At 38.3% G+C, this 21644-nt stretch overlaps 1 protein-coding gene across 2 annotated transcripts; it reads left to right on the forward strand.

The window, feature by feature from the left end:
- The first annotated feature begins 22 nt into the window (after nucleotides 1-22).
- Nucleotides 23-19216, forward strand: SAXO2 (stabilizer of axonemal microtubules 2). 2 transcript variants are annotated; one of them, XM_045561567.1, is made up of 4 exons: nucleotides 23-170; nucleotides 3724-3903; nucleotides 9365-9567; nucleotides 16807-19216. In XM_045561567.1, exons 1-4 carry the CDS (start codon nucleotides 133-135, stop codon nucleotides 17748-17750), a joined length of 1365 nt encoding a protein of 454 aa, XP_045417523.1. In that variant the 5' UTR covers nucleotides 23-132; the 3' UTR covers nucleotides 17751-19216. The 2 variants fall into 2 exon arrangements, with proteins under 2 accessions (XP_045417523.1, XP_045417524.1); XM_045561568.1 differs by lacking the exon at nucleotides 23-170 and adding an exon at nucleotides 637-717.
- The last annotated feature ends 2428 nt before the right edge of the window (nucleotides 19217-21644 follow it).

The raw sequence follows: 21644 nt of genomic DNA on the forward strand, positions 1-21644 counted from the left end.
GGCGGCGCTGACGGAAGTCGGCGCCGCGTCCGTCTCCCGGGACCCCGCGGTTGCCTTGACTACGGCGGGCGCTGTGGAAGTCGCGGAGCTGCGAGCGCTGAGGCGCGGCGCGGAGCCGGGCGGGCGGAGAGCATGAGGAGCGGGTGCCTGTGTCAGATTTGTACCTGCGGGTAAGGCTCGGCGGGGCAGCGGCGGGCCGGGGCTCGGGCGCCGGGCGAGGGCCCGGTGGGCGGAGCTGGCCCCTCGGGGACCCTGCGGGCGGCCGCGCCCGAAGATGAAGGGACCGGGGGCACTGCAGCATCTATGGGACCGGCCGGCGAAGGCTTCCCCCTTGCAGTCGTGCGACTCTGTCCAGGCGGCAGGTAGGCCATGCTCGCGACGCAGCGGCCGATGTCGGGCTGCTGAGCGGTGGGAGCCGGTCGGCTGGAAGAAGGCGCACCCCACAAAAAGGATGCAAAGAACGGTGGCAAGGCCATGAGTGTGCGACCTGTGTTACACTTTGTCCCTCTCCAGCCTTTCGTCCTCCTGGCCAGACCACGTTTCCGTCCCCGTCCGGGCGGCGCTCCTTTGGGGTCAGAACGAAGAGGCAGCACAGTAGTCTCCACCCTGACGCCCAGAAGTGGCCTGCGAGTCCTGCCTGACAACCTCCCACCGCCCGGAAGCACAGCCCTTCCTCAGCCTCACTGTGGACCCGGGCATTAGGTCATCATTTGCTAAGTAAATATGAATATGTCAGTCGCTTTGTATTTGCCATTCCCTTCAAAGGAAAAACACCTGCATGATGATGGAACGCAGTTTCTCTGCCAGTCTCATAATAAACACAGTTTGTGATGAGATGTAGATTAACAGATGCACAAGGCTGCAGCCTCCCAAGAAGAGTCGTGGGATCATGTCAAATGTTGACACTTACTTAACTTGAAGTTTGCTGCAAAAGAACTTAATAGGAATGCCAAGAAATGTGATAAAGAAGAAAAGGCTGAAAAGGCCAAGATTAAAAAGGCCATTCAGAAAGGCAATATAGAAGTTGCAAGAATACATGCTGAAAATGCAATCTGCTAGAAAAAGCAAGCAAAACAAAGCCAGTTTGTTTTGTTTTGTTTTTTGAGACAGGGTCTCACTTTGTTGCCTGGACTAGGGTTCAATGGCATCGTCACAACTCACTGCAACCTCACACTCCTAGGCTCAAGCAATCCTCCTGCCTCAGCCTCCCGAGTAGCTGGGACTATAGGCTCACACCACCATGTCCAGTTAATTTTTCTATTTTTTGTAGAGATCAGGTCCCAGTGGTTTAAGGCTTTTAAAAAGCCTATGGACAAAGCATGGCTATTTGGTTGAAAGACACAATCTAAACAACTTAGTAATATATAATAAATATAAACGGATGGCTGGCAAAAAGAGGAATGTGAAAGGAAGGCAGAAAATTGAGAAAAATATTTAGGAACTAGTAATTTTCTCCATCATTTTACAAAGTAGGAAAATCAAAGAAAAGTATCTAGGAGCTAATAGCCTAAGGGCTTGCAAAGGGAGGTATCCAGAAATGCTGTTTAAGTTAGTGGAATTAAAAAAAGGGGGTTAAGTATATTATTTAAAGATACAAATGTAATCAAATGAAAAGATCCTGTTCATTCAGATCTTTGCTCAAATATCACACAATCTAAACTTGCAACCTTCTTGCTCCACCCCATACTCTCTATCCCACTTCCCTGCTTCATTTTTTTCCATTGCACTTATTATATACTATGTATTTTTCTGATTTATTTGTTATTGGCTACTCCTCCCTCCCTTCCTCCAGGATATAAGCTCAAGGAGGGCAGGGAACTTTTTGCCTTTTCTTTCTTAATGCTTAGATCCCTAATACCTTTGCATAATCCTTGCTTATTAAATACTTGCTGAATGAATGACTATACAATAATAGGAAGTGAATGGGAGTGGTACAAATTAACTAAATTTTATATTTTATGTTAATATTTGAAAGTTAGTAATTTAAGCTGATAAATCAAGATGTTCAAAGTTTATAAACAAGTGTTACAGATGTAGCCTCCAGAAAACTGTAAAGAAGAAATAATAAGAAAAAAGCTGCTGTTGGGGATTGGAAATGTTGGGACAAGAGGCTTTTTCTTTCCTTTATAACACCTCAGCACTGTTAGATTTTTTACAATGTGAATGTATTGCTTTGATGGAAAATAAAAATAAAAACAATGACCAATTCCAAAACTTTAACTTGGTTCTTACAACTAAGTGCAGCTATATCATGATGAACCTCTATGCATGGACCTGTGTGCCCTGCCTCTATTTTTCCCAAGAGTCTGGGACCGTGTGTGGCACTAAATCACTTCAGCACTTTTCCACACCTCCCTTTTCAGCAGGTTTTCCTGAATCTCCTAACTCCCTGACTTTGAAGTTTCTTAGATATCCTGCGACACCACCTCTTCATTCCTCCCTGCACCACAATTCTTCATGCAGCAACTTCCAAGCAAAAAAACCTATTTCTCTTTTATTTTTTCTCCTGGGGGTTCATTGAGTTCAGGTAGAATCTTGGTTTTGATGTATCTACAGAGAAAATGCATTTTCTTCAGGTTCAGCTTCACCTGGGCTTTTATTATCACCCCTCACTACATGGCCTGGAGCCCCCAAATATTACCAGACCTAAGAAATTGACCTTCTATTTTGGAATGGTATGGCCTTACTTTCTGTTTGTGTGTTTCAGTTTTTTGTTAGTTTTATTTTTTAAGGATTTTATCTCTTTTTTTCAATTATGCAATAAGTATACATGAGGCGTAGTATAAAAATCTAAGCAAAAAAATCTATAATCTTGTGAAAATCCTTCATGATCCTTTCCCCCCCAGATAACAGATGTTCTTTAAGATTTGTTGTACATACACATAGTTTTTTATTAACAAGAGAGAGAGAGTATACTGTACATACTTACTATTTACAATGTCACCGTCTTCCAATGGCCATGCATAAAGGTCAACTTCATTCTCTTTAACAATTGCATACTATTAGCTTATATGATACATTGGTCATGGTTCTTATTATGGACAACATAATCTACTCTGGTTAGGCAAAAAGGAATTTATTAAGGAATATATATATAGGTCACTTGGAAGAACTGAAGAAACAATTTTCAAATTAAGTTTCCTGAAAAATTCCCAAAAATCTCACTACAGAAGTGGACTGACATGGAAGCCGCTACCTGCAACAGAGCTGTACACTCCAGAGCCACTCATTTCTGCCAAGTTCGGAAAGCTGTCAAGTCAGGAAACCACCTTGCAAGTCAGGATGCTGCCTAACAACGGCTGGCTCTGATCTCTCTCTGCCTCTACCACAAGCTAGGCAAGCAAAATGCATGCCGTGGCCTGCCTCTCTCCGTATGTAGCTCTGTGACGAATCAAAGTCTCACGTGAATACACCTTATAGGTGAAGGCTACATTGTATGTAGAACCTGTCTGCAAGGGTCTGGGCAATTCCCTTGTTAGCTTTTCAGCTTCTGTAGTAAAATAAGACACTAAATTATTGTAAGAACAAAACCAGAGTTTCTGCCACATAAGGATACACCATAATTTGTTCATTGTTTTTGTAAACATCCTTGCAGAGTATTTTGTTTCTTTGTAAAGCTGCTCGAAAATTTACAGTTTATTGAAGGTCTCTGATTAAAATGGAATTACCACACAAAATGTCTTTTTTAGGTAAAATAATCTTTCAGTTTATTTTTTTGTACAGGCGTCATCATTGTCCACATGGAACCACAAGGATTTATGAAAATTCTGGCGTGTTTTGCCCCACAACTGAATATTTGGAAAAATATCCTATGTATGGCAATGTTCTTCCATCTCAGAGTCTTAAACCCAAGCAGGAAGTTCAAGCATGCCGTGGTAAAATGGAAGGAATAACTACATTTAAGTAAATATTTAGCTACTATTTGCTTTACTTATTTTTTTCCCAACTCTTCTGGTCTTAATAAGGTTTTCCAACTATTTAAATTGAGCTATTTAGTTGATTTAAGTTGAACCAATCTAATAAACAAGAAACTAAGTGACAACTCAAGAAAAACAGAAAGATGAGAATTAAATTAGGTTGACAAAGAGAAGAAAAAAAGGAAATGAAAAGTTCTATTGATTTTTTTTTTTTTTACCACTTAAAATATCTCATATTTATCTACACGGTCACTACCACCTCAAGGAATGCTTTCTAATTGTTATATCTGTGTCTACTGTACTTTCTGCAAGCTGTATCTGTTTTCAATACCTTAACCTGCCAAGATGATCTTTTTATAATGCAAATCTAATCCTATCACCTTCCTGCTTAAAATACTCTTAAACTTTCCCATTGTATGTACCCTAGACCAAAATCCTGCATGGTTTGCTCCCTACTTGCTTCTCTAGTTTATTTTTACTTCAGTGCTTTTTTTCACTCTCTTATGCTCCCACCCATAGGCCATTTTTCATTTCCATCAAAAGTGCCAGGTTTCCCTTCACTCAGAGCTTTCCAAGATACTATTTTCCCTGCCTGGAATTTTCCCTCCTTCTTCCCCTAGTTAATACCCATTCAAAATGTAGATATCAACTAAATTTTCACTTGGAAAAGCCTCTTCTGACACCTCACCCAGTTTTCACGCTAGGGGAAATTCTTCTACATAAGCTCTCACAGGACCACCCTATCAGTGTTCCATGACGGCAGGAACTAAGTCTATTTTCACCAGCATTCTATTTCCAGGAACCTAGTACGATGCCCACTGGCACACAGTAGGTAACCAATATTTGCTCAGTGGTTGATGCACAAAAAAATCCTCTTAAGCCTAAACTTTTCATTGGGAATTAGCTTTTTTGATCTCTTTGTATGTTTGTCACTTAGGTGGATTGATTTATTCATTATTTTACTTAAACTGTTAATGTATACACTATATTCAAGGCATAATCTTAGGAATTAAGCATAAAAATATCAATAATATCAAAAATATCAATGAAGAATTCCCTGCTTTCAAGAAACTCATATATCAGATTTCAATAGTTTGAGGTTTTAAAAATGCTCTGTGACAGCTTTAAATTTTAGCGTTAGCCATTTCCATTTCATTTCAGATAGTGCTGGTTCTACTTACATAGCACGAGTGGAGACTTTCAAACTTTTAGTTTAACATTTCTACCTTTAACATTTGAGGCAACTCTTGCAATAATAATGTTTTGGTGACTCTGGTTCCTTCTGTAGGTATGTGACTCTTTTACAAATTTGAAGATTTTCCACAGTCCTCAGAATTTGTTGTGCTTTAGTACCATCTAGAAGTGTTAAAATTGCATATTCTAGAGCTCCACCTAAAAGAGTCAGTAGATGACGGAGTGGGTCCCAGGAATCTGCATTTTAACCAGCATTGCTGGTGCGTCTGTTGCCCCTGACTCACTGCGAGGGGTCAGCATGGACTGCTCACCGAGGGTGACATGGAACACAGAGCCGAGAAGGGCTTGGCCTGACTGTTGTTTACAGCCTTGTGGGACAGATGGTCCAGAAACAAAAAAATCAGATAAACAAGATAATTACAGATTATAACAAATGAGATGAAGAAACTGAACAACTGATTGAGATGGAGTAAATGGGAATGGGTGCTCTTTTTTACTCACCTTAATTTATTTCTTCCTTGATGCCTTAGTGGTTCATAAGACAGATTTGAAATAAATTTCACAATATTCATATTTATTGAATAAAGATTTTGCTTTTAACCAGTTCTAAATGTTAAAATTGAGAAAGTTTAACTTGCCATTTTCAAAGGCAGTTGCTTTTCAATTCTGAATTTTCCCAATTGACCTGTTCAAGTAGGCCTTAATGATTTTTAAAAAATTGAAATGTCCCAATTCCCAAAATGTCCAAGTATGCCAATAAAACTAAAAATTAGTTCTTAAATCATCTCTCCACTTAGTAAGATACTGGATCTTTTCTTTCTATTTCAACTGGGAAACTAGCAGTATTTCTAAGAGCCATAACCTAGGCACTTGGAATTCTTGCTTGACTTCCTCACCTTGACCATGTTGACTAGGTAGTAGAAAGTGGATTTATCTGTACAAAGAATAAGGTATCATTCTATGCTTTTCTGCGATACAGGAAGAGCCTATGTAAAGAGATGTCTAAACATATACGAAACTTTGGATCCGTTATAGCAGTGCAGTTGTAGCACAGTTAGGTGACTGCTGGAGTTGGCAGGAAGTCTGCCCTGAAGAGTAGGATTTTGGGCATATCAAATGTTCAGGATGTATCAGATGAATAAGACTGCATTCACCCTCTTCTACTTCTCCATAGGAAGTGGTTTTGGGTTTGGAGTACACTTTCTAACACTGAACTCGTCTAACCAGAGAAACTGAGACTTCTAAGCTTTCTCTCTGCCCTTCTCTCCCTGATTCTCCCACTCCCCGATTGCCTTTTAGCCTATTCCTCTCTAGCTGGTATTTGGGAAGAGCAAAGAACAACTCATATGTCTTGAGAAGCAGAGGTATGTGATTTCTGCTACTATTCATCTATTCAGTACGTATCATGCATTTATTAAGTATCAAGTGCTATAGCACTGTACTCGGCACCTGGGATACACTGGTGAGGAAACACACTCGTGATCTCTGTGCTCACAGATGTCACGGTCCAGTGGACATAGCAATCAAACACATCACAAAATCTATGAAGAGTAGGCACAGGTATCTTGACAGCCAGAATAAGAGGTTAAATTTTATCAGGAAAATGAGAAAAATGAGCTAAAACTTGAAGGATGTTAAGCAATTAAGTGGATCAAGAGGGGAAGGAAGTACATTCCAGGCAGAGAGAGTAGCATGTAGGAGTTAGGAGCATGGAAAGTGGGAAATTTTCAAAGAAGGGCAGCTGGAGCAGAGAAAGAAAGAGGAAGCACAGCAGTGTGAGTTGAGGCTGATGAAGGAGGCCAGGCAGAGCCTTCTGTTTTGTCTACATACTTAGAGCAATAAGAAACCATTGAAGCTTTCTCTTTTGTTTTCTTTCCCTCCCTCCCTTCCTTCCTTCCTTCGTAGTTTTGGGTTTTGGGGACAGAGCTGTGTAAAAGAGGCAAGGAAGAAGCTAGGGGGATGAAAGCAAGAATGACCTGATCTGATTTACATGTGAAATAATTATGTTGCTTGCAATGTGGAGAAAAGATTGGAGAGCGGACTAGAGTGGATGCAGGTATGAGTTTAGGAAGCTACTGAAGTGGCTCAAATGAGCTGTTCTGACAGCTCTGAATATTATGGTAGTGACAGGGATGGAGAAAAGAGGTTAGATTTGAGAGATATTTAGGAGGCAAAAGTGACAGGAGTTGATGATGGACTAGATATGGGAGGGAAGCGAGGTATAAGCTTGAGTCTTGGGTTTCTGACGGTGTGGCTGAAGAGATGGTGATGCCATTCACTAAAATAGGGAACAATCAAAAAGGACCAGATTTGTTGGGGGGAAATAGTTGATTTAGGGCATATTGAGTTTTGAGGTACCATTGAATATCCAAGAGACTATTATAGATACTGGTATGGAGCCCAGCCAGACAAGAGGTCTAAGCTGAGATGTAAATTTGAGAGTCACTTCTGTTAGGTCATTAAATATGAAATGTCACACATAGGTTGAGATGGATTCGCTTCCACTACAGCTTTTAGCTCCTCTTTATCCACCTTGATCTCAGGTCACCCACATGGCTCATTTTCAAGATTAAAATCACAAGAACAGAAATTCTCAAACCATTTATGTACTGTGCATTCATTAGCCACATCCTTCCCAAACACTTCATGGACATTTTGAGCTGTCTGCATAGCATTGGTTCCATAAAGGAACTCATGTTAGAAAATAACACAAATTTTTTACTTATCCATGGTTTCACAAAAATTGCTCTAAAAAAATTTGAAAGATAATCACAAGCCAAACCATGCATGTGAAAGAATGAGGAGGTACCTTCACAATAAAAATAAAACAGGAAATGTCAAGTGAAATGACAGAGATATCAAGTGTCAAACTTAGTACTTAAGGAAAGTAGACATTTCATACTTAACAACCTAACATATAGGTAGTAACTGAAGCTGTGGGCGTAGAGGGGTTGCCCTCAGGAGTGAACAATGGATGAGAAGAGGAGAGTGTTAGGTCCAAGTCTTGAGGAACTCCAACATTTATTTAATGACTGAGTAAAGGTAGATGAAGCTGCCTAGCAGACTGAGAAGAAATAGGAAGGCAGGAGAAGAGAATTTTCTGGAAATAGAAAGAGTGGACAATAATGTCAATTACTGCTGGAGAGGTGAAGTAAGAAGAGGACTAAAAATACCTGATGGATTTGATCACAGGGAAGTCACTGTGCACTTTAGAGCTGCAGTAGGGAAGTGACAGTGCTGGAAACCAGAGTGAAGTTGACTGAAGAGGAGAGTTGAAGGGGGTGAGAAAATATTGATTAATACCAGATAGTTTAATTATAAAATGAGTGACATGCCAGTAGAGTGTACAAGGGAAAAGCAATCTGTGAAGACTTAGAGTAATAATAATAGTAGCTAACATATTACTATGTACCAAGCATTCTTCTAAATGTGTATGTATCCTTAAAAGAACTCTATGAGGTGGATAGCATTGTCCCATTTATATATATGAGGAAACTGGGGTATACACAGGTTAACTAAGTTATCCGATGACAGAGCAGGGGTTTGGACCCAAGCAGTCTGACCTCTCTTACTTCACCTCTCCAGCAGTGTGAGTCTGTGGTCGTCTCCATTCCTGCAGACCACCTCGGTGTCTTCAACGCCACCTCTGTCACACATGTGATGTAATGCCCTTTGGCTGCCATCCATGTCAAGGGCTTCTGGGAGATCCCAAAATAAGTAAGACTCATGTCTGTACTATGAACGTGATTTATGTCTAAAGGCCAGAGTTACTAATCATTTAACAATGAGCAGGAAGACAGCATGACATGAATAAGAAGAATTATGTCCAGTAGTTTGCTAGAGTCTTTAAGTAGGATGAATAAGGATTTTGACAAAGTGGACCCAGGGGAATGTATTTTTTAAACTTTTCAGGTTCACTAAGCCTTTTACCTGAGATTTCCTTTCAGTCTAAAAAAATTTCAATTACTTTAGGATTTTATTTACTTAATATCCAATTAACTAAGGATCTATTGTAATGATGTTTTGAAAACTAGAATTTTTGACATATTTACTTTTCTCAAGATATTTAGTCACTGGATAAGACCTTATAAAGGAATTAAGTAACTTTTTTTGAGTAGTTTATCAACTGTTACCATCTTAATATCTTCTTGGACTTTTCAAGTGAAAAAAACTCTTGAAGTTTTCAATACTTCATTGGAATAATTAGAAATAAAAGAACCTGTGAGGCTATGTTTCAAATTTATATATTTCAGGTCGGATTATCGTCCTTATGAAATAGTCAAACCACCTCGCCACATACCAGAAGAATATAAACCGAAACAGGGGAAGATTGATCTTGGCACCACCTACAAACGAGATTTTAATTCCTATAAAATGCAGCCTGTGGCAATAGTCCGCCCTTTGGAAAGACAACAAGTTAAAAAAGAAAAATTGGACACTGTCCCAACCTATAAAGGTAACTAACTTGCCATTTCAAAAATGAAGGAGCCAAAAAAACTAAAACGCACTTCCAGCTTTAATTTCAAATATCAAATTATAATTTTGGTGTGCTGCCAAACATAGCCCCAATGGATTAAGAAAGAACATTTTTCTTTTTGGTCAAAGTAGTATTATATAGTGCAAAAAAAAGACCATTTGCTTGATTGAGTTAATAGACCTGGATTCCTGTCCAAATTCAGCCACTTAATTAGGTTTCTGTGTCTCAAAACATATAAAAAACAAAGATGCCATTCAACAAGCATTATGTGACATTTGTCACTTTATGTCATATTTAGTTGGCATTGTTCCTTTCTTCCTATCCTAGAATGAATTTAAACTCTACCGAGAGTACTAAGCCTTTAAGAAGGTCAAATAAATGGTAGCCTTCTCCATTCAAGTTCTGAACCAACCTATAGAGCAAAAGAGTTAACAGATGGAGAAGCAAAATATTATCCATACTGATAAAACCTAGGGTGGAGGATAAAGCTTTCATCTGAAAACATGATTCCGGATACTGAACCTCAGAATAAGGTAGGCTCATCTACCCTGTGACAGGCAATCCTGAACAACACCACAGGGGACCTGCTGCTCACTTCCAGCAGGGAGGAAGTGTGAGGAAGCCTCTTGTTTGCTGGCAACTGATTTGGAAGAGTAGGAGCTGGGCAATTTATGTTTTTCTTTCCAAAAGCCTATCTGATTCTAAAATATTCTATGACTTCTGGGGGATGGTGTCTTTATTTTTTTTTAAATAGGCCATCTTGATAATAGATATCATTTTTATATTTTCTTTTATTAATAATGTAATTTCATATATAGGATTACATTCTAAAATAATATAAATTAGTTATATTAAATAGCTGAATGGGTATGTCCTAATATAAAACTCTTTTGTAAGAGTAATACCATCAACAATCAATGTAATGATTCACACTTTAAATAAAACATGCTTTTTCTTTAAATTTCACACTTCCTCATTCAATGGGTAAGTCAAGTACAGGTTATCAATACACTGTGATCTGTGAGCCTACTATTAGGGAGGTCAGGAACAACGTTCTTTCTGTTTTTTAAGGCTGTGAGCACATAAGACGCTACACAGGGAACAAATTGTGAAGTCTATACATATGGTTAAGAAGTATATTATAATCAAATGTAGCATATAGTAACTGCTAAGATATAAATTGATTGATATGCATAGGAGATAATGTCTGTGCAAAATTTGACATAAAAATTGATGAAAATGACTGTACTTAGTCTTTTTATAACCATAGTAAGATTTTCTTCCTACAAGATCTATTTTAAAAATCAGTAATATTGATGTCCCCTGATGCTGTGAACATCTACACACAATACAAACACACACTCACACCAACATTAATTCTGGCTTTCCATTACCTGAGTTTCCTGTGGGTTCCCATATTTTCACTCCCATAGTTCAAGGTTGAGGAATTCTGGGTTCCCTCTGGCTTTTTTTCTCCTGATCTTTCCTAGTCAGGAAAAGTTATGTTTTATATAATATTAATACTTCCAGGTTTTCAGTCTTGACATAACAGAAATACTAAGGGCCAAGGCTGAACTTCCACATTCTGTGTGGCTGCACTGCAGGTTTTGTAGATAACTACTTAAGGGCAGGTCTGCAGCTGAACTCAGGAGTCACAGTGGGAAGATACTGTCTCACTGTCCTCTCAGATTTAAAGGACAGAGGAAAAACAGAAATGGGACATGATAAAGAAAAAACCCCTACAAGATGGGAAGCAGGGCAACATTGAGATTCTGGAGATGTGGATTTCTGAAACTGGTGACTCCGCAACAAAAATGTATCTGCCCCCAGCAGTCTCAACTTAGAAATTCATTCTTATTAAAGTGTGGATGATGAAAATAGATCAGTATTTGATTTGATAAAAATAATCTCTAATTTTAGGGATTACTGTTCTCTGTGCTACTCATTGTAGGGAATACAGAGATCTGGACTGCAGCATGGCTGTTGACATTTAGAAACTTTACTATTGATAACCAAGGTAGTGAAAGATCTGTACACTGAAAACTATAAAATACTGATGAAGCTGGACGTGTTGGCTCATGCCTGTAATCCTAGCACTTTGGGAGGCCAAGGCAGGAGGATTGCTTGAGGTCAGGAGTTCAAGACCAACCTGAGCAAGAGCAGGACCTCATCTCTACAAAGAATAGAAAAATTAGCCAGGCATGTGGCATGTACCTGTAGTCCCAGTTACTCAGGAGGCTGAGGCAGGAGGGTCACTTGAGCCCGGAAGTTTGAGGTTACAGTGAGCTATGATAATGCCACTGCACTCTAGCCAGGGCTACAGAGTGAGACCCTGTCTCAAAAAAAAAAAAAAAAAAAAAAAAAGACAGAAATTGATGAAAGACATTGAAAAAGACACAAATAGAACAAATAGAAACATATCCTATGTTTATGGATTAGAAGAATAATATTGTTAAAATGTTCGTGTTACCCAAAGCAATCTATAGATTAAATGCAATCTCTGTCAAAATTGAAATGGCATTTTTCACAGAAATAGAAAAACAATTCTAAAATTTATTTGTAATCACAAAAGACCCTCCTGATTAACCAAAGCAATCTTGAGAAAGAACAAAGTTTGAAGCATCACACTTTCTGATTTCAAATTGTGTTACAAAGCTGTAGTAATCAAACTACAATAATATGGTACTGGCATAAAAACAGACACATAGATCAGTAAAACAGAATAGAGAGCCCACAAATAAACCCAAGTGTATATAGCCAACTAATTTTTGACGAGGATGTAAGAATATTCAATGGAGAAACAATAGTCTCTTTAATGGTGTTAGGAAAACTGGATATCCACATGCAAAAGAATGAAATTGGACCATTATCTTACACCATACACAAAAATCAACTCAAAGTGGATTAAAGACATAAACATCTTAAACATAAGACTTGAAACCATAAAACTCCTAGAAGAAAACATAGCAGGAAATTTCCTTGACATTGACCTTAGCAGTGATTTTTTGGCTATGACTCCAAAAGCATAAGCAACAAAAGAAAAAACAGACAAATGGTATTACATCAAACTAAAAAGCTTCTGCACAGCAAGGAAACAATAAAACAAAAAGGCAACCTATGAATTGGGAGAAGATATTTGCAAACCATATATAAGACATTAATATTCAAAATACATAAGGAACTCACATAATAGCAAAAAAAAAAAAAAAGCCAGATTAAAAACTGGTCAAAGGACCTGAATAAACATTTTTCCAAAGAAGATATACAAAGGGCCAACAGGAATATGAAAAGATATTCAACATTACTAACCATCAGGTTAGTAACCATCAGGTAAATGCAAATCAAAACCACTATGAGGTACCACCTCACACCTGTTAGGATGGCTACTATAAAAAAGATAAAAGATAACAAGTGTTGACAAAGATGTGGAGAAAAAGGAATCCTTGTACACTGTTGGTGGGAATGTAAATTGTTACAGCCATTATGGAAAACAGTACGAAGGTTCCTCAAAAAATTAAAAATAGAACTTCCTTATGACCAGCAATTCCTCCTTTGGGTGTATACCCAAAGTAAATGAAATCATTACCTTGAGGAGATATCTGCACACCCATATTTATTACAGCATTATTCACAATAGCCAAGATAAGGAAACAACCTGGTATCCATTGAAGAATGAATGGATTAAAAATTTCTGAGATTATAGATACATAGATATAGATAGATAAGGGTCCAATTTCATTCTTCTGCATGTGAATACCCAGTTTTCCCAACACCATTTATTGAAGAGACTATTCTTTCTCCATTACACATATACTCTTGCACCCTTGCCATAAATTAGTTGGCTGTATATGCTTAAGTTTATTTCTGCACTATTTCATTGTTCGATGTGTCTGTTCTTATGCTCACACCATACTGTTTTGATTAGCTTTGTAATATAATTTGACATCAGAAAGTGTGATGCCTCCAACTTTTGTTTTCTTTCTCGATTGCTTTAGCTAAAATAAATGAATGAATGGATAAAGAAATTGTGATACATATGCATATAATGGAATATTATTCAGACTTAAAAAAGGAGATCCTGTCATTTGTGACAATGTGGATGAACTTAGAGAGGACATGTTAAGTGAAATAAGCCAGACATAGAAAGAAAAGTACACGTGATTTGATTTAAATGTGAAATCTGAAAAAGTTGAATACACAGAAGCACAGAATAGAGTGATGGTTACCAGGGGCAGGGAGCTGGGGGAAATGGCCTAGGCGTACAAAGTTGCAGCTAGATAGGATGAACAAATCTAGAGATCTAATGTACAGCATGATGACTGCAGTAATAATACCTTATTGTATACTGGAAATTTACTTAGAGTAGATTTCAGGTGCTTTCACCACACACACACACACACACACACACACACACACACACACACACCCAGGTGACTAAGTGAGGAGATGGATATATTAGCTTTACTACAGCAATCATTTCACTATGTGTATATATATGTTAAAACATCTTATACACCTTAAATATGTACAATTTTTATTTTAGAAATAAAATCATATGGACTACATAAAGAAACTTTAAAATTGAGTTGAGAATAAAAGCAGTAATAGCGTGAAAAATTAAATAGCCATCCTAGAAATAAATGAAATATGAAATATCACAAGGCAAAAACATAATTCACTAGAAAATTAGTGAAACAATCAGTGCTTCAAAAACTGATACCACTTCAGGCCAGCCTGGGAATGCATCAGAGACTAGTGAATACTGATGTATAGAAATAGGAGGGACATCCCCCAAACTGGTATGAAATGAATAAAAAAGTGTAAAACCAGAAACATAAAAGGGTTCTTCAGTGGACATGGTAAGGATACGAGGATTTCAGGGCTGAGAGATAGTAATTGTATAAAGGAAGGTTGAGATCAGATTGGGAAGAACTTTGATTGCCAGACTAAGGGGCTTGACATTTTTCTTATATCCATTACAAATTTCTGTGAGTTCTGCTGCCAGGGAGGGTATAGTAGATGGTAGAAAGCTATTACTTCCACTACAATTAATAAAAGTATAGATTTTTAAAAATCATTTTAATGGTACCAGACAGCTGTAGAAGCAAAGAACTGAAATTTCAGAGAGAGAGGAGCCCTTCCTAGGTGAGCTGAGATGGCCGATCATTTAATTCTCCAGGAGCATTTGTTAAATCCAGGCCAAGGCTGAAGATTGAGATCAGCATAGCAGAGAGACTCCACTAGGGGAAGAGAAAGCAGTCCAGCACTTGGTATGTGGCCCAGTGTGACAAATTGGAATCTAGAAGAGCCCCAGATGCTTGGCTGGTTTTCCTTGTGGGACATTCAATGAGTGTTTAGGGGGCATGGTGGGCTGGGAGACTGGGCCAGAAAAATCCCTCAGAAATATTCCACAGTCTTATTGGGAGTAGACCCTTAGGAAACAAAGTCCTGCTAGAATGATGGCCCTACCACAAACATACCTCAGGTGTTGTCCTTGAGACATTTGAAACTACGTCTGTTTAAATATAACTTCAGCTTGCCATAGTTCTCCAGCTCTGCCTCCTGGCATTCTTTTATTACAGATTCCTCTTGCATTTCCATCTGGCTCTTTATTTTCCACTTTAAGTTCACAAGAATAAGAATGCTTAATCTAGCTCATCTTTTCTTGCCAGTTTGTTTCATAGTTCTCTGCTAGTCTATTTTTTAATTTAATTTCAATTTTAATTTTTTTTTCTTTTTTTTTTTTGGAGACAATCTCATTCTGTTGTCCAGGCTAGAATGCAGTGGTGTGATTATAGCTCATTGCAGCCTCAAACTCCTGGGCTCAAGTGATCTTCCCTTAGCCTCCCTAGTAGCTGGGACCATAGGTACATGTCACCAGGCCTGCCTAATTTTCTTTAAAAAATTTTTTAGAGATGAGGGTCTCACTATGTTGCCTAGAGTGGTCTCAAACTCCTGGCCCTAAGTGATCCTCCTGCCCCAGCCTCCAGAGTAGCTGAGATTACCGGCATGAACCACTGCACCCGGTTCATCTGCTTGTCTACAGATTGTCTATTCTTGGATCAGGTATGCACTCTCATCCAAACATCAGTAGCTTAATCATTTATGTAGTCCAAAACTTGGCCATTTTGGCAGAGATATTTATGAATAAGAAAGTTTTCTCTTTGAAAGAGATATCCACATAAGTATTTGAGGTTTGGGCTTTCCAGTAAATGTTGCATAGACTTCAGTCCAGATTCTGATAACATTATCTTGTATAGTAAACTTGTCTTTTATGAACTAATTTTTGATATTTACATATAGAAATTTTGGGGTAAAGTCAATTCTGTAATATTTTCCAGCTTACTATCTTTCTCATCTAGAAACAGAAAACATAAATAATCCTCAGTTGAAATATAAACACTTCAGTTTTCCAACCATGGTCTAGGTAAACTGTAGAAAGCAGCTGAAGGGTATTTAACTTCTAAACTTCAAATCTTAGCCCTGATGTTCACTTCTAAATTCTACATAAAAGTTTAAATGCTTTTGAAAGTACTCAGCTCAGGCCCCTGGCCTCTAGATAGCCCTCTATCTTTTGGGAATGCCTTAAAGTCCATTTCATGAGGAGGAAGAGTTGAAGCCAGTGATCCTTTGGGGATAGTACAAGTTACCCTGTATCTTTCCTCAAGGAGTTCTTTAGGCTTCCTAGAGTATAATGGAGTTGAAATGTTCTCTCCTTTGAGGAATTCCTCCAAAGCAAGTAGTAACATCCTCATCACTTTTGCCCACACATCAGGACACTTGATTTTATTGTAAGCCTTAGATTTTATGGCTTCCTTTAGCATTTTGTGTGAAGCACAGTGAAAATCCCAACCAGTTCCTGGGACTTCAACCATAATCTTCCAAACTCTGTCCTCACCTACGACACAGTCCATTTGGATTTCAGGAACTACCCACAATCGGGCTCAGATGTGCCCTTGCCTGGTTATGTGCAGATGAATCTGGAAATGGAAAGTTATGTGTATTAAAGTGAGGAGATGGATTGAGGAAGGAGGAAATGAAGAAAACAGAACAAATCTGAGGGGAATCAGAGAAACGTTACACTTGATGCTAGTGTTTGGATTTCTAAAGGAAATGGAAGGATGTTTGGCAATAAGAGAAGTCAGTCATGATTTTTAGAAGACGGTTGTTTTCTTAAGAATTTAAAAATGTTTTGTTTCCTTGTTTTTAATTTTAAAGATGATTATAGAGCTTGGGACATTCAGAAAAGTGAACTTTATAAACCAGAACAAACTTACCATCCCCCTACCGTGAAATTTGGAAATTCAACTACGTTTCAGGATGACTATGTTCCTCGGGAGATAAAGCTTAGGCAAAGCTTTAAACCCTCCTCTGTGGTCAAACGTTCTACGGTCCCTTTTAATGGTGATACCAGTTATTGCCTTGATTATGTACCTCATCAGCTAGAATTCAAGTCTGAAAGGCCTAAAAAAGTTTACAAACCAACGGACCAACCCTTTGAAGATCTCACAACTCACCGGAATGACTTTCAGGGTCTTGTTGGTGAAACTGCAAAAATCTGCAGACCTGCGTATACCAGAGTGACCCAAAATGCTCAGTTTCAAGGAAGCACTGAATTCCGTGAAAGTTTCCAATCGTGGGAAATCCCAACACCTGCAGCCAAGAAAGTACCAGAGTATGTGCCCCCTACAGGGAGCATGGAGCTGCACAGCAGGAGCCATCTGGACTACGTTCCATATCAGACCAGTCGCGTGGTTCCCATCCGGCCAGTTTCTCGTAGAAGAAGTAACAGTTTTCCTTTCCAAGGAAAAAGCACCATGAAGGAAGATTTTCCAGCATGGGAAAGTTGTCGTCAAGGACTTATTAAGCAGCAGCAGCAGATCCCCAACCCATCTGGAAAATTTGATGATTTGAGCACTTTCAGATCTCACTATGTGCCACATGAATTGATTCCAACAAAGAGTTGCAAACCTTTAAATGTTACTTTTAAGAGTTCTGTTCCATTTGATGATGTAACCATGTACTCTATAGAGTACACACCGAAGAAACAGGAAATCTGCCCAGCTAGTTATCCCTCTCCTCCTGGTTATATATTTGAAAATACAAATTCCCAAGGTCATAAATTCTTCCGCAAGATCATTCCTGCAGTGAAGGCCTTCTAATCATCAAATTGTGCTTAAAACGAAGCTAACTAGCAAGGTGTTGGTTTTTCAAGGGAAAGCCCAATTTTTATAGTGAGAAAAATTTTTTGAGAGGTATAATAATGCTTTGGGTTTTAAACAAGAAAATTGGAAAGGTATTATAGGAGATCAGAATCTTAAAATCCATTTGTATTATTTTAATCAAGATTGTTCTTTAATATGCATTTCTCAAGGTTGAATAATGTACATTCTCCTGTGAACTATTTTAATACCCAACATACTGTTTGGTAGCTTGTCCCCAATCTATTATTATTTATACTTGTGTTTATCATTGTGGCGGTTGTATGGTTATGCACATTACAGTTGTCATTTACCAAGCACATCAGGACTATCTAGAACACCATGGAAAATGATATAAATTCCTCCTCCAAGAGAATAGGATTCACTTTCCTCAGACTCCTGGTATACACCAAGTCAAGTTTTGGTGTGTGGCGTGGGGACTGCTCTGCCGCTTCACACCGTGTTCAAGTTAAGAAGAGGCAAGGAAAGGCTCTGTGGGCTGGGAATCCAAGGACCTAAGTTCTGATGACATCAATTTCTATTTGCACCACCTTAGGCAAGTGACTCATGTCTCTGAGCCTCAGTGTCTTCATTTGTAAAAGGAGATGTGTTCTCAAAAAAGTTTGTTTTGAGCATCAGATTATATTATGCATTTTGATCCACAAAGTAAAAGTACACATGTAATGGATTGTGTTAATAAATCACTCAATCTCTTTTTGTACTTGTTTTTTCATTTTCAAATTAGGATAATTACCCACTCCTCATTTTCTGGCTGGTGGCCAGGATGGTAAAATAACCTAATTTGCATTGAGCTTATGAGTAGTGTGTACTTCTAAGAAGAGCCTTGTCCTCTAAAGTTTCATGAACACCCAAGAAGTTTTTATGGAGAATGTAGAGCTTGGATTGGGATAAATACCTGGGTTTGAATGACAGTATTTGCAGAAAGGAAAAACTAGTTGCGAGAGTAGTTTTAGGAATACCGACAGCTCTGAAGAAATCTTCAGGGTAAACTCAGGTAATTTGTGCATCTAATTGCCACACTCATAATCACTGTTCAGAAGCAGAACCAGGCCCAGGATGGGTCATAGTCACCTTGTTCACCTCTTCCAGTATGAAGATAAGTGCTGAGAAGGGAGGAAAGAAATGATGCCAGTAAGCGAAGTAGAAGCAACATAACGCAATTATAAATGCTGGAAATTTTCTAATGAATTAAACTCTTATTGGGTGGCTGGTTTTTTAAAAAATAAATGTTTGCAGTGTGGAAGAATATGATTTAGCATAAAGTAAATTTTAGTTTTTTATGGCTTCAGAATTGTTTCAAAATATACTTTATTGAGAATAGATTCATCAATGTTTGGTTAAAATACTTTTAATTATTTGAAAGTAATGTGTTCTTGTTTATATTTGCATTTATTAGTGAAAATTGTTCTGTGAAATTTTATATTTCTATGTAACATTAATAAAACATCAATAAAAGGAATGAATTGTCATAAAATCATTTCTGTACCTAATTTTCTGTGGGAAAGAGAGCTTTTAAATAAAATCAAGTCTTGGTTAAACTATATGTAAGCAGACATTCTTACTTTTTAAATAGAAAATGTTATTATGTAATCAAAATTAAAAATTAGAACTCTCTTATCCTGGTCCATATTCCAATGCTGGATATTGGAATCCCTCTATTATTTGAGAGGGATGGTCTCCCTGGACAAAAGTGACCCTTAATAAGATATCTTATCGGGGTTACTGAGGCAGTTCACCATGGGCTGAGGAGATAAGGATGAATAATGTGTCTCCCATAATCTAGCACATGATAGGTAGGAGATGACAGCTGAGCTCAATCCTGAAAGATAAGTGGGAATTTGCCAGATCAAGAAAAATGGAAGGTGGGAACAGCATACAAATGGGCACAGAGGGATCTGTATCTCTGCGCAAGAGTTAAAGAGACTTCCAAGCTCCGGTGGTGTAAAGCTAGCAATCCCTGATTCGTCCTCTTCCTAGGTCTCCTTGAAATCCTGTGCAGGGACACACACACTCACACTCACACAACATTTTAACAGCATTGGAAACTATAATATTACTTAACAACCTGCCAGATTCTAGAAGGAATTTCCACTAAGCCAAACCTCAATGAATCTGATGAAGGAATAAAATTTAGAAAATTTGGGAGGAAATTTCCACCTTCATCCCACCCCACTTCCACCCTATCTCCTTGCATACCCTTATGGAAAATAAGACTGCAGACTCAGAAATTAGAAATAAAGGCTGTATTGTTTATAGAAACCGTATGGACAACACAGAGTGAACCCTAATGTAAACTACAGACTTCGGGTGATTATGTGTGCATGTAAACCCATCAGCTGAAACAGATGCACCATTCTGGTGGGGATGTCGACAGTGGGGGAAGCAGTGCGTGTGTGGGGGCAGGAGACACATGAAAACTCTGTACTTTCCACTCAGTTTTGCTGTGAACCTAAAACTGCTCTGAAAAATAAGGTCTATTTTGAAAATAATAATAATAATTTTAAAAACTTTCACAGCAGCAGGGGAGTGTTCACCAGTCAGAGGTTGGCAACCCCACACCCCAGATTCTTAATATATCAAATTTACAGGTTTTCTTTTACACAAAACTACAATTTAAGGCTCTGTTTGAGAATCACTGTGCAAGAGGAGGAGCCTCATAATACTCACAAAGAGGAGGGGAGACTACAGGTCCCAAGATCCGGTGTTGGCTCGTTCTGAAGCTGTGAAGGAAAATATGTTCCTTTCCTTCGTCCTAGCTTCTGGTGGTTTGCTGGCAATGTTTAGGGTTCCTTGGCTTGCAGAGCTCTGCCTTCGTCTTCACATAGCATTCTCCCTGTGTACACATATCTCTTTTAAAATTTGCCCTTTTTATAAGAACACCAGTCATATTGTATTGGGGCCCATCCCAATGAGCTCGTCTTAACTTGATCATCTGCAAAGACCCCATTTCCCAATTGGGTCACATTCACAGGTACTGGGATTTAGAACTGCATCTTCTTGGGGAATACACTCCAAACTATAAAAGATGGCAAATAAGACAACAATGGCTGAGAATTTCCCTCAAACTAATGTGAGACACTAAATCACAGATCCAGGGAGCTCAAAGAACACTATGCAGGATAAATGCCCAAAGAAACACTACAGTTATTCACATTATTTTCAAACTATACAAAAATCAAAGATAAAGAAAAAACCCTGAAAGAAGCCAGAGGGAAAAAAGCACCTTACCTACAGAGGAGCAAAGATAAGAATTATATCCAACTTTTCCTCAGAAACCATGCAAGCAAGAAGAGAGTGAAGGGAAATACTTAAAGTGTTGAGAAAGAAACCCCACCAACCTAGAATTCTGTACCCTGAAAAATTACCTTTCAAACGTGAAGGAGAAATAGAAACTCAGACAAACAAAAATTGAGGGAACTGGTTGCCAGTAAACCTGCCTTGTGAGAAATGTTAGAAGAAGTTCATTAGGGAGAAGGGAAAGCATATAGATCAGTAACTCAAATCTACATCAAGAAAGGAAGAGCACTGAAATAGGAATAAGTCAGGGTAAAATGAAAGCTTTTATTTTTCTGATTCTTAATTGATCTAACAGGTAACAGTTTGTTCAAAATAATAATAGCAATAATGTATTTAATTATTTTTATACACATACACATCTTATATACATGCTTATGTATGCTTATGTACAAGTGAAATGAATGACAGCAATGCCACAAGGTATAGAAGGGAAGGATTAGGATTGTTTTGTTATTATAAGGTACTCACACTACCTGTGAAGCAGTATATAGTGTTATTTCAAAGTGGACTTGTAAATGTATATTGCAAACTCCAGGG

This window comes from Lemur catta, chromosome 9 (genome assembly GCF_020740605.2).
Source record: "Lemur catta isolate mLemCat1 chromosome 9, mLemCat1.pri, whole genome shotgun sequence".
Lineage (NCBI taxonomy): Eukaryota > Metazoa > Chordata > Mammalia > Primates > Lemuridae > Lemur > Lemur catta.